The sequence below is a fragment of the Gobio gobio genome (genome assembly GCF_949357685.1).
Source record: "Gobio gobio genome assembly, chromosome: 1".
NCBI lineage: Eukaryota > Metazoa > Chordata > Actinopteri > Cypriniformes > Gobionidae > Gobio > Gobio gobio.
In genome coordinates, this window is record NC_137097.1 from 77,627,360 (window position 1) to 77,640,514 (window position 13,155).

Genomic DNA, 13,155 nt, shown 5'->3' on the forward strand with positions numbered 1-13,155 from the left:
TTAATATTTTGTGATTCCACTTGCCATGAGCATTTTTGGGGTTTCCTCTGTCTTTCTGGCCACCATGCTGATTTGAGGGGTAGGCATACTTTGCTTCTTCCCAGTCTCCATGAGATATCAGCGCGTCGTGCATTGCTAACGCACGCTGTTCTAATTGCTGCACGACTCCTCATATCTGTTTGTGTTACTCCAGATTCAATAAATGAGGCCTTGATGGGATGAATTTCAGCGTTTTGAGAGTGATGACACAACACAGATAACACCGCTACACTCACTCCTCTGATCTCAAGAGATGCTCTAGCGACTGACTCTAGAGGTTGAAGCCTTTAGCCTATTTGTTAGAGCGTCTGACTCCCACACTGGAGACCCGGGTTCGAGGCTTTGCAGATCAGGAGCGAGTAGGACCTGGGTGAGAGGTTACATATGCATAAACACCCAAGTTATAGAGCCAAGTGACTCAGGCAATTACAGCCACAAGTCACCGGACAAATAGAAACTCAAATACTGCAACTTCCTGATTCAAACAAAGTTCGCACACATGAAAAATTCATGTCTAAACATAAGATTTATGTATTTGAATTGCATATCATTTTTTCATGCATTTGGATTACATCGTTTTAACATAAACAAATTAATAAACTTAATGTGATTAGTATTTGTGAGTCATACATAAATTAAACAGATAAGATTTATGTCATAGTAAACAGAAAAATTAACACTTCCATGCGTGCGCTCACTACTGAGTTTCAGTAGTCAAGCGCTTCCGCTTCTTCTGCTCATGCGTATGTGGGGGAACGCTGCGCTGTTTTATCATATTATACACATTTGAGTGTGTTAAAGTTCTAATTCTATCTGTGTGTTCGCTTGGCGCTACTATGAGACACTTATTCACACTGCAGTGAGCGAGATCATATTAGGCGGTAAAACATGGTACTCTCTATAACCAGAGCATTAGACTCAATGAAATCAGTGATACAGCCACTACATGATTATAACATCACCTGATCACATTTTGCCATAACAAATGTTTTATAAACAATTAAAGCAGCCAGAGAAAAACGAATGTTAAAGAGTCAAAAGGTAAAGCAAACACTGATCGCCATCATGGTGATTTTTAATAAATTACTTTCAATTAAACAATTATTTTCAATAAAACTGAAATAAAGTCAATCTGGTTGGTAATGCATGAAGCCTTTAATGCTGTTTATGGAGTCGTTTAATCCTCCTCTGCTGAGATCTTGAGAAATGTAATGTCTTTTATATTTGTAAAAATCCTTGGCCGAATGACCTACTGTTTCTAAACAAACACCAGTGATGTGTGATAATTTAATTGCCGTCTGAATCCACATCCAAGTTTTCAAAAATTCACAATTCACTGACCACTGTGCACAGTAACATTGAATGTTGCTGTAATTTGGATGCTTTTAATGATCTAGCCTACACTTAAATGCTGGAAAGCATTTACAAGTATAATCTTTCATCATGCTCAAAAGAAAAACATACACATTTGAAATGAGCCATTACGACAGTAATTAACATCCCATTTTTTGGGGGGAGATTAAAATTAATTTCCTATTATTAAATATAAATTTATTCTTGTTCCAAGCATGTGGCACTTTTACAGCAGAGAATCAGTCGACTGACTACGCAAGCAGTGCATTCCCAGGTTTGTATGGTCACAACTCGCTCCTCCACCGTGAATAAAATCGCCATCCAAATGCATCAGTTAATCACTGAGGTGGCATTGAAATTTTTACAGATGTCTACATGAGAAACAATTACCATCCGGATAGGGCTTAAGGCTGTGGGTGAAGTCGGTTGTTGTTTCTCTTTCCTTCAGTGATTCTGCTCATCATCAGGTGCTCATCATTAATGCTCAATACTTAATTCTCTCATTAACTACAACACAAATTTTTGTTTTTGATCTTATACACACAACTCTGACTTTATACCACATAATTCTGACTTTATACCACACAATTCAAATCTGACTATCACACAATTCTGACTTTATATCACACTTCTGATTTTATATCACATAATTCAAATCTGACTATCATACAATTCTGATTTTATACACACAATTTGGACTTTATACATGCAATGCTGACTTTATATCGCACAATTCAATTCTTACTTTATACCCACAATTCCAACTTTACACACACACAATTCTGACTTTATACCACACAATTCTAACTCAATTCTAAAAAAAAAAAAAAAAACTATTTGAAAATAGCCTTTTGACATTGACGTGTGCTTTTTAATAGCCCCTTTCTTTTTTTGTGTTTAGTTATTAAGGTTTGTATTTGTAATTTCATGTATGTGTATATATTCTCTCCTACGAGAGTTTTGTATTTTGCTGTTTTTTGTCAATAAAAAAAAAAAAACTACAACACTAATTCTATGGTACTTTAACTCTGTAGTGTGCACACACGAACACAAGGCATTATTTACCATAGGTGTTTTGCTGTGTACTACATGAATCTTAAGCCTAGTTCACTGCCCTATTTGAGCCCCGATTTTGACTTGCCGACAGGTTGTGAAATCGCCAACAAATGCCTGAAATCATAGGCAAATCGGTGATCGTGCACACGAGTGACAATCAGGCAATGTGAATGATCAAATACACGATCAGAGAGACTCGCCAATGCCCGTGAGATATTTGGCATGCTAAATATCTGGACCTGTTGGCGATTCAAACTCCTGCTGTGCAAAATGAGTTATGACTGAAATACATCTGCGATGACCGACAGCCAATGAGAGCAAAATACAGGACAGCGGGAGGTTTCTGGACCAGGAGTTATAGATCAGAATATTAGTATTTTAATAGATATATGTACAGTTATATCAAACAGAAACAAAAGCACACATTTGCTTGATCAGCCGCAACAGTAGCGCATTGCAAAATTTACCTCAAAGTCTTTGCAGAACAATCTTTGCTACCTGTGTCTCCACAACCATTTCCTCCACCATAGCCTAATCTTTATTGTCCTCCCTTTTGCTGCAAATCAGAGCACAGATCACTGCAGTCTATATTTTCATAACAATTCCAGTCTCACGCGAGAACTCAAGTCTGACGCATGTGTGATCTTGCGTTGTTTCCTTCTCACTTCTTGCATGTGCATTGTGAAACGTAATTTGCGGATGGGACAGAGCTGTTGGCGATTATTCCTCTTGTACAGTCATGCAGTGTGAAACCCCCTGTCACCAAGCCATCGGTCAGTGTGAACACAGCAGTGACTGAATGCTATCCCAGACAGTCATGCAGTGACCCGGCAAGTCTGAAAATTGTGCAGTCTGAACTAGGCATTACCCGTTTCATTTATGTTTGACTTGCATATATAACAGGGTTTATGAATTTGTTAAAAACCATGTAATCCAAATGCATATGCAAGTCAAATGCATAAATTTTACGTTAATACTTTGAGTGCAACAAGAGAAAAAAAAAAGAAAAAAAGTCCAACAAAGAGACTGTATAAAAGCAGTTTTATTCAAGTCATGTCTTGCAGCCAGAACTGAATCAAATCATGGACAGGGTGACGTGTAGGTGATCTCAAACGCATCACCTGAAAGAGGAACATGAAATTAGCTGGATCATGTTCAGTGAATTCAGCCAGAGTAAAGCAAGATTACATTTATGAAAGCATACTTGTCTGATAGTAGTCATAAACATTGATGACTGCTGGCTTGAGATTTTTCACTGGAAAAGCTTGTTTAAGTTGAAGAGCATAGCCCATAGGGACTCCTTTGGGAACCTACGAGACAGAAAGGAATAACAGGACTCGAGAAGATGGCAGCTAGTAATATACCAGCTAGTAATATACCCAGTGTACAGTCTCACCTCTTTCAGATACACTAGGACATGATCCTCTTCAGCGTCAACTCGCTCCACTAGCGGAGCAAACGATTGGGGTGGGGATCCAAGCTGGGGGGGGGTTGAAAGAGTAGACCAATGTTTACAGATATACATTACATTTAAAAGACCTTCAAGCATCTTAGGACTAAATCTTAAACAAACCGGTGACGTATCTGCGGTGAAGCCTGATAGGAGCTTAATGTCTACGATAACCATGTTAGTGCTTGCTTTTACACCGTTGTATCTGAATGTGTAACGGGGGATATAAAAGTTTAGTCAACAGGATAAAGAACACAGCTTCCTTTTACAAGAGTCAAACAAGAGCTGGTTTCAGGAAAGCCAAAGCTATTTACTTCACTGTGAAGTTCAACATGAGATTGGCTCCAAGTGGTTGGCAGTCTCCCTTCACCTTCGCTTCAACACTCAGTGTCCTGGCGACTTTAACGGGTGTTGGGATGTTGTAGAAACATGCAACCTGCAGAACAAATATATTAAATAAAATGTGGATTTGCATGGACACAGGGGAGAAGATACAGACCTGCACAGACACACAGTTGGATCCTGATGCTTTAACACTATATTTGCCACGAATGTTCTTCAGCAGCTTCTCCTGATACAGCAGCCTGTTGTCCCGATTCACGGTGAAGCTATAAGAGTCTCCTCCTGCCACAGAGGACTGTACAGTAACGGTGTTGGAGCCATCCAACTGAAACACTTGAGCAGCGTACACAGACAGGGCATGAAGAGCCACCACCGTGTCCTAAAAACAAGCACCAGATTAATAACTCCACTCAAGAATTATGCTCATGTTTGGGGGTCAGTCACCTGGGTCGAGGAGAATCCTCCATAGGGATTCTGTTGGGTCACCAGCCAGTTGACAATGCGGTTAGCATAGCCCAGATTAGCCGTCGTGAGAGGCTGAACAGCGAGAACTGCTAGCAGCACGTAAGCAGTTATCTCCACCGCCAGAGTATCACCAGCTGCTGTCTGAGACCAATGGAGCTTATTGCCTTTGGATGAGACAAGGGAGAAAGTTGATGCCAAAGGTAACAACCAATATCAAGAGGCTGGTGTGAATTCTCACCTTCAGAAATGGCACGGTTTTCCAAGGCAGTTAAAAGCTGTGATCGAGTGGTGGTGTCTCCAGCAAGACTGAAGGTGTAGGCCAGCAGAGCCATGGCGTAAGTGTTTCCCAGGTTCCCAACAACAGGCCTCAAGCAGGACAGAGCCTTGGTAATGACAGGATCCTGAAATCAAAGTAAGCGTCAAACAGCAAGGTCATCTAAAGAGAGCTCATTGAACTACTTGAGATGTTTTACAGTGGTGGGGACGCCTAGTTCAAGTAGCGATGCAACAATGTAGCCAGTCATGGTCACGCTGTCACCAACGCCACCCTTAAAAGAAAAAAAGAATTTAGAACAGTCCTCACACCAAGTCTGTTGTTGCAAATCATTAATTTAAATTATAAAAAATAAAATAAAAAACACCTTCATGTCACTGTGGTACAGAGTTCCCTGCTGTATGAAACAACCGTCTGAACCCTGCGTGCCGATCAACCAATCCCTTGCACTCTGCAGGACATTTGGATCAATGAAGACAAATTGCCTCGCTAGACCAAAAGACCTCAGGACAAAGGCAGTTAACCTGGCCGTGAAGAAGGTTGTGACAAACTGACCTTAGAAACTACTTGTGCCACAACAGCTTATATACACCCAACAGTAGAACAGGACGCAACTCACCATGTATTGGATTCATCATAACCAAAGGTGCTGTATGAACCATCGTTGTGTTTGTAGTTCAGTTGTCCTTGATATCCTGATTAGGTCAAGCCACATGTAAATTGGTCAATAGTCTGAGTCTAAGGCGAAGAGCAGGACAACCTTGACATTTAGGCTCATACACATTTAAAGTGGATTGGTCATCCATACCGCTATTAAGGTAGCCTGTGGCAGTCTCTCGAATGGCTGCCTTGAGTTGCCCTGTGACCTTCAGGTACAGCAGGATGTAAATATTGGGAGCAAGAATGATCATATTCTGTTCTCCACAGCCACATGGCATCTGTAACAACCCATCTAGATTGTTCAGTGCACGACCCATTATATCCCCTACGAGACAAACAAAACCCACATCAGAAACAGTTATTCTCTCAAGCATCCTGTCAGTTTCTACTTTAAATGCTTTACCAAGGACTGAAACTGAGCATCTGGCTGATCCCTGAACCACATTTGTTGGAAACGTCAGAGACACATCTTCAGAAAGAACTTTGCCTGCAGAATGAACAAAATGGAGCAGCATTGAGTGCTAGGCTAATGTTTGGCTATACAGGGTGAATGTGTTTGGGAATCATTGAGTGAAAACAAACCCTTTGGACAGAGTAACCAACTCTGGGTGATTGTCCTTTCAACACCTTCAGGCTATAACAAAAAAAAAAGCAATGAAACCACATCAGTAAAGCAGAATGAGCTCCATGATAAAATGCAGGTTAACACGCACCAGGACAAGAAGACTACGAGTGACAATGTCAATGCGTCCTCTCGTTGGTACAGTCACAGCCTCAGTGCCACATCGAGTCTGGGATGGTTCAGCTGAAGCACTGACAGTCACATTGACAGCTCCTGCAGTGACAGACAGGAAGTGAGCAACACCATACACTTCAAATTTAGAAACAGTCCAAAACTAACCAAGAACAGAAGCTGAGAGAACCCATTTGAAGGTCTTTCTCCCATTGGGACAAAGACAGGACGAGTACGGATCAGGATATGATTTAAGAGTGAAGTTTGTGGATGAAGCTGGAGTCACTTTAACCTGCCAATGAAACAGAAAACATGGAGCAAAGATGGGACCTTCTCTACAGATCCATTATATAAAAGGTAAATAAACCATGACAGACCATGATGCACTTGGACAGATAGCTAAAGACCGTGGCCTTCAGATCAAATGACTCCCCACGGACGATGGAGTATGGCAGGGAGAGCTCCAGGAAGAAGGGCTGGAAGACTGTCAGCAGAGCAGGAGGAGCCAGACCCAAACCTTTAGAGGACAGGCAGAACGCCTCAGTCTCCCATGTGGTGATGGTGTCAGGAACAGTGAGGGGAACTCGTGTTGATCCAGTGGCTCTGAAGGACAGCAGAAGAGAAATAAAGGGGAATTAGTAAACTGCTGGAAAGTACTTTAGAAGGAATAACATGCTTTACTAACCCCACTTGAGCAAGCTGCCAGATCCAGGTTTCTGGAAAGTAAGTCCTGATGGTCACGTCAAAAGAGGAAGCTTCACCTCCAACACCTTCTGCTTCAAGAGTACCATTAAGAGTAATTACTGTAAGAGACAAGGAAATGTACACCCATTTACTCCACCCGTTCTAAGTCAGAATAAATATTCTAATATTCTACACTAATATATAGAATAACTGCCCCCATTATTGCATTTATAAAAAACCCACACAATTTGCTGGTTCACAAAGAACGAGAAATAAACTCCAATAACTGAAGGCAAGTTCACCAGGTCGTTCAGAATTGGTTTTCACCAAAATAACCTACTTTCAGGGATCCCGGGATACCTCGGACACAGAGGGGCTCGTACAGCAAGATTTGTTGCGATCTTCATTCCCAGGCTCTGTCATCGTAACGAGTCAAAACACAATACAGAGTCATTAACTTCAAGTCTTATTCAGTGACTACGTGGTTATGAATTGTTTTTTGTACCTTGAAGGTTGTGTAGGCTTGATTTGTAGGAACATCATAGAGAGCTATCCGAAAAGCTCGGGGTTGAAAACCAAAACACTGTGGCTCATCCTCAACGCTGTATGGGTAACCTGATAGTGAGCGCACTGGGAGCAAGTCAAACACCTGGGACCATGAAACAATAGTGTTGCTATATTGACTTTCTGTAAACTTATTTAATTAAAGGCCTTGTTTGGCATGTTATGGTCAGTTTATAATGTTAGGCATTACATGTACACTGCTATAAATCATAACAGCCCTATAAGTGCATAGGTTTGTTCAATTGACTCATCAGCATTACTCAAATTCTGAGCTGAACCTGAAATGACAATCAAGGATTAAAAAAAAAAAAAAGCAACTGCACATGGATACCATTTCAGCACTCAGCCGTCTTCCTGGCTCCAAGATCCGGACACTCTGATCGACAGCACTGATGCCACACAGAGATCCTGCTTGAGCAGAGACAGTCAGAACATTTCCCTCAGCAGGAACAGCTGTAGCAGGAGAAAACTGTAGAGACACCTGAAACAAGGACCAAGTCAAGTCAACTTTATTTATATAGCTCTTTTAACAATGTAGATTGTTTCGAAGCAGCTTTACAGTGTTAAACAGGAAAATAATGCAGCATAATTTTATTAAGCTGTATAGCCATTTGATGTCATCAGTTCATTTCAATTTCCATACGGTGACAGTGTGGGCTTTAGATCAATAATTAGACCAGTAATTTAGTTTATTAGATTTCTTTCAATATTTAGTTGAAAAATATAGTGTCCCAACACACTGTAGGGAACATCATTCCCCACATTAAGCCAAAAGATGCTAGTGCACATCATACCTGGTTTTGGAAACACATTTCAGTGTCAAACGACACACTAGCTGCAACTACATTCTCACTGGGCAGAACGCAGTAGACCAGAATCTGCACTGTTGGAGCCATATCGACACTGACAGACAGTTGGAATGACACAGAGCCGCTGGTGACGGGATTAGAAGCCCTTGCTCTGACCGTCTGAAATCCATGGAGGACAATCACTCCTCTGGACAAGACCTGACAGAAGACAAAGAGGTGTATAAAACATGCACCTCCACGACGGTATCATTATCAGTGTTGTGATTAATGGCTGACGATTTGATCACGGCATTATCACGATATTGAAACAACTTGTGGGAAAAGGTAGGTTACACTTTACAATAAAGGTCTCACTAGTTAACGTTAGTTAATGCATTAACAACTAACATTATTGAAGAATAACTTCTGTAAAATGTGCTCCTTAAGTCAAAAGGGTTAGTTCACACAAAAAAGAAATCTGCCATTAAATTACTTGCCCTCATATTGTTCAACACCCGCAAGACCTCCATTCATCTTCGGAACAAATTATATTTTAGTGTAAATCCAATGGCTCAGAAAGGCCTCCATTGGCACAATCTACTTTACACTCTCAAGACCCATAAGGTACTAAAGACGTTGTTACAAAGTCCATCTCACTACAGTGGTTCTACAATGACTTTGAATCAACGAGAATAGTTGGTGCAAAAAACCTAAATAATAATATATAGTGATGACTGATTTCAAAACACTGCATCATGAAGCTTCAAACTGCTAAAAATCAACTCGCTGATTCATAACACTTAATGTAATAAATAGTAGTAAAGTAATTAATGACAATTTATTTCTGGGTGAACTAACCCTTTAAATTTGCTCAGGCCATTAAATAGTTTATTTTAATGATGTGCTTTTAAAATGTTGAAATTTACATTTAACTAAGATTAAATGCTTCAGAAGTACCCTTCATTGCCAGTTTGTAAACCTCTTAAACTCTGTAGACCCTGTACAGGGTTTATGTAACTTCAAAGGGTTTCATGTAAAAATGACATTCAAATTGTGCATTTAGACTATTGCATGTGGGTATGGGAAGCTTTTCAATTTTGGTAGCCCAAATCCAGGTGGAAATACCCAAAATTATCCCAGAGCTTATGTGGTCAAAGTTAGTTGCAAATATGGAGCCTTATTGTAAAGTGTGCCTGAACAATAAAGAATCAGAACATGCATTCAAACAATATCTAAAGAATGTAGTTCACATTAAAATGATAAATTCACTGTACTTTTGAAGTGCCCACGATATCATACAAGTTCATTATCGTGATACATCGTATACCATAAATCCAACCACAACTGATGTCCACTCACCATATAGACAATGTCAGTGCTGTAACCACCAGTCTCTCCAACAAAAGAATACTTCACGGTCACTGGAAACGCAGCACCACATTTGAGCGGCTGCTCAAGCTCCACTATAGTCAGTTCACTAGATGGGCGGTCAGGAGCAGCAGGTTGGAGAAGCGGAACTCCTCTTGTATCTGTAGTGAAGTATGGCGATTTGTAACCATAAACAACCTCTGGAGTTACACTCGCCTGGGAAACAATGAATAGAATTAGTTTCTTCCGAGAGTGGTCTATATATCGTCACAAAATAGAGCAAATCTTACCACCAGATTGAGATCAGCGTTAGGAAGATTAGCTGTGTTGAGGGAGAACGTGGCCAGACCGTTCTGGTTTGTGGTCAGATTCAGTAGCAGTTTGTTTGGCCAGCTGTTGCCATCCAGGAGATGCACTGCTTTGCTCGCAATTGGATTCCCATTGAAACGAGACACCAATATCTGTTGGGAATGATCAAGGTTAGGAAAGGGAACCAATGTAAAAGGCGCCTGCAACGAGGGATAAACTTGCCTTTCCATTAATCGGTAATCCAGGTTCAAAATAATCTGGGAGAACCAAAAACGCAACCTTGCCGACTTCAAACGTAATGGACACCGTTGCAGATTTTGACATCACTACACCTGGGGAGAAACAAAACAAACTCAACTTCCTCCATAGAGCCATTGGTTCAGATCAGTCAGTAGCTCACCTGTTCCCTCCTCAGTGACATTCACATTTACAAGAAATGTGTCTTGCATATAATTTTCAGATGTAGTGCCAAAAAACTCTGATGTATCGACAGTAAGGACAGCACAGCCAGTAGCATTCATCTGGTAGCAGAACAGAGGTCACATTTAATTCGAGCACAAGCAGAAAAACCCTCCTTGTAAGGCAGGAGTCAAACCTGTGTAGTTTTATCCAGGCAACGGCGGGTCACACCAGGATCCTCAACATAAGGAAATGGATCACGGCACAATTCCACCAACACTTGACCAGGTACAGGTTGGCCATACGTGTATCTGGGAAACGTCACAAGTAACATCAAGAACTGACCAACCACAAGACAAGAAAATGAAAGCCTCACTCACTTGGCACAAGCCTCAACTTTCAGTCCCACATCTGCAACGCTGTACATCTGTGGTGAGTTTACGGTCACATCGAACTTGGGCAGAACTAAACCAGGAAACAACTTTAGCTCAGGACCTCAGATTTGTCGTTGAACCACTGCACATTATAGGAACAACTTACCATATTTTTTCACCTCAAAACCTTGGGAGATCATTTGGTCGCCAATAAAAGCCTTTAGTGTGTACATCCCCACCTGAGCCTCTGGGTTTAACTCATGAGAAAGCTGCAAGATCATCCCCGTTGAGGACACGTTCGTCCACTGACCAATGCGGTTATTATTGTCCTATTAAAAACAAGTAACAGCTCAGAAAAACTGTAAACCAAAGTACAAAAAGCTTCAGCTCCATTCAAAAGACTTGCAGTGGAGCAAATTCTCACCTCCACCGCCACCAGATTGTACTGCAAGACAAAGACATGAATATTAGGCACTTAAGAGAAAGCACACATTGAAGAAAAAGGAAGGTGCAAGACTGCATGTAAAAATAATTAGCAGTTTGTTCATGTCTTACCATCTGATTAAGAGGCACAAATGTAGCATCCATGGTGACAACTCTGAAATTCACTACAAAAGACAGCAATAAATGATCACAATTGCATCATGCACATGATCAGAACTTGTGCAAATGGACTTTCTACTACTCTAATACTCAAAGGGTCATTCACAGCTCACCCGTTTGTCCTGGATTGTAGATGGGTTTGTCTGTTTGGATGAAGGTCAAAGGCAGGTAACGTCTGAACATGACCTTCCTCTCTTCAGTCGCACTGAAGACCCTCCCTTGAACTTCCACCTTCAGCATCTGCACAGATTCTCCATCTACTCGAGGAGCCTGTAGAGAAACTCAGTTAACATACAACAAACCAGACAAGAAAAAGCCACATGTCTCATGATAACAGACCTGGAAATTAAAGCAGCGGTGAAACGGCCTAGAAGAAACCTGCTGCACAAGTTGAGTCGTCCTGTTTTTGTCATCAAGCAGAGAAACTGTCATCGTGAGACTCTCTTGGGGTTTCAGAAGACTTGCACACAATTTAGCATCAGATCCAGACTCAATCACAGCAGGCAATGTCACCATGAATAACCTGTAGAAACATCATGAAGCTTAGGTTCAGAGACCAAAGGGAATCAGGTCAGAACATGTACATGTTGGATGACGGTCACAGAAAGTGGCTGCCATCAGAAAGCCTTAGTCTCCCAATCATTACATTAGACAGCTTCTGTTCACTTCAAAGCCCTTGGTACTTACGGCCTTTCCTGTCCATCAACAGCAAAGAGGAAAAGGGCTAAAATGAGCCCTTTCCAAACACAAATTTCACTCACAGCCATGAGGAGCAATCATTCAGGACTAGACAGAAATCAAAAGGCTGGTTCAAAAACCTGCAGCACTCCTGTACAGATTCACACTGCTCTACAGCTTCACTCTCAATCATCTGCACTGATGGCAGCGTAATTGAAACACTTAATAATTGGGATCAGGTTGATTTAGCCATCACAGGCAATCAGGACATCTTTAGGGTGGAGTCCCGGTAATTAATCACAGGGTTGCCAAAGTGAAACGCATGGTGCGTCTCAATCACCTCCCTAGTTCAGTAGTCAGGGCACTGATCAGGGAGTCAGCTCATTGACTTATGTCCTTATTAGTGCACTGACTACTGAACTAGGGAGGCAACTGAGACGCAAGCCGTTCTTCGTACATCGCTAAAGCTGGGCATACACTGTGTGACTTTTGCACAATTTCGAGCCGAATTCTAACTCGTGCGACTCTTTTTTGGGTCAGGCCGATTTTCAGCTTTATCGTGCGTCGTTTGTTGTGAGGGGTTCGTGCAGTGTACAGGGGGAAACGAGACGCAATAAACCTCTTCTGATCGGCAATCGGATGCGTGAAAGCAGAAGTTGAACCATTTAATCTTTAATGCAGCAAGAAAGAAAACGAAAAGAGGGAAATCTTTAAGTTCTGTAGGCAGTTTTCAAATAGCAGCAATTTAGCAAACTGTTGCTTGCCTTCAGTCCGTGTTGTAAAATGGATAATCTAAGACGTTCAAACCACCGTGTTTAGCCTGTCAGTGCCTCTTTTATTCTTTTAACTTTGAACATTAATTTACTTGTTTTACTTTCACAAATGATTTTATTTAATATTATTTAATATTTACTTAATTTTATTATCATGGGAAAAATGTGAACCGTTGTCCATCATTTGACAAAAGAAAAGAATGACAAAATGTCACGGCGCAATATAGATTTTTTTTTCTTTTC

The 13,155-nt window shown here is 41.1% G+C and overlaps 1 protein-coding gene across 1 annotated transcript; it reads right to left on the reverse strand.

Annotated features, from left to right (window-relative positions):
• Nucleotides 1-3,528: 3,528 nt before the first annotated feature.
• Nucleotides 3,529-12,332, reverse strand: LOC307123091 (alpha-2-macroglobulin-like; the record flags this gene model as incomplete). The annotated part of the gene is made up of 34 exons (XM_079811481.1): nucleotides 3,529-3,569; nucleotides 3,653-3,758; nucleotides 3,845-3,928; nucleotides 4,022-4,103; nucleotides 4,213-4,334; nucleotides 4,398-4,619; nucleotides 4,685-4,869; nucleotides 4,944-5,106; nucleotides 5,179-5,253; nucleotides 5,347-5,503; nucleotides 5,599-5,674; nucleotides 5,788-5,964; nucleotides 6,043-6,126; nucleotides 6,222-6,273; nucleotides 6,353-6,474; nucleotides 6,541-6,664; nucleotides 6,750-6,975; nucleotides 7,058-7,175; nucleotides 7,397-7,472; nucleotides 7,562-7,705; nucleotides 7,952-8,101; nucleotides 8,415-8,627; nucleotides 9,768-9,992; nucleotides 10,067-10,237; nucleotides 10,308-10,417; nucleotides 10,486-10,606; nucleotides 10,681-10,795; nucleotides 10,865-10,949; nucleotides 11,025-11,187; nucleotides 11,283-11,303; nucleotides 11,414-11,466; nucleotides 11,575-11,731; nucleotides 11,801-11,984; nucleotides 12,280-12,332. 34 exons carry the CDS (start codon nucleotides 12,330-12,332, stop codon nucleotides 3,529-3,531), a joined length of 4,257 nt encoding a protein of 1,418 aa, XP_079667607.1.
• Between the last annotated feature and the right edge of the window lie 823 nt (nucleotides 12,333-13,155).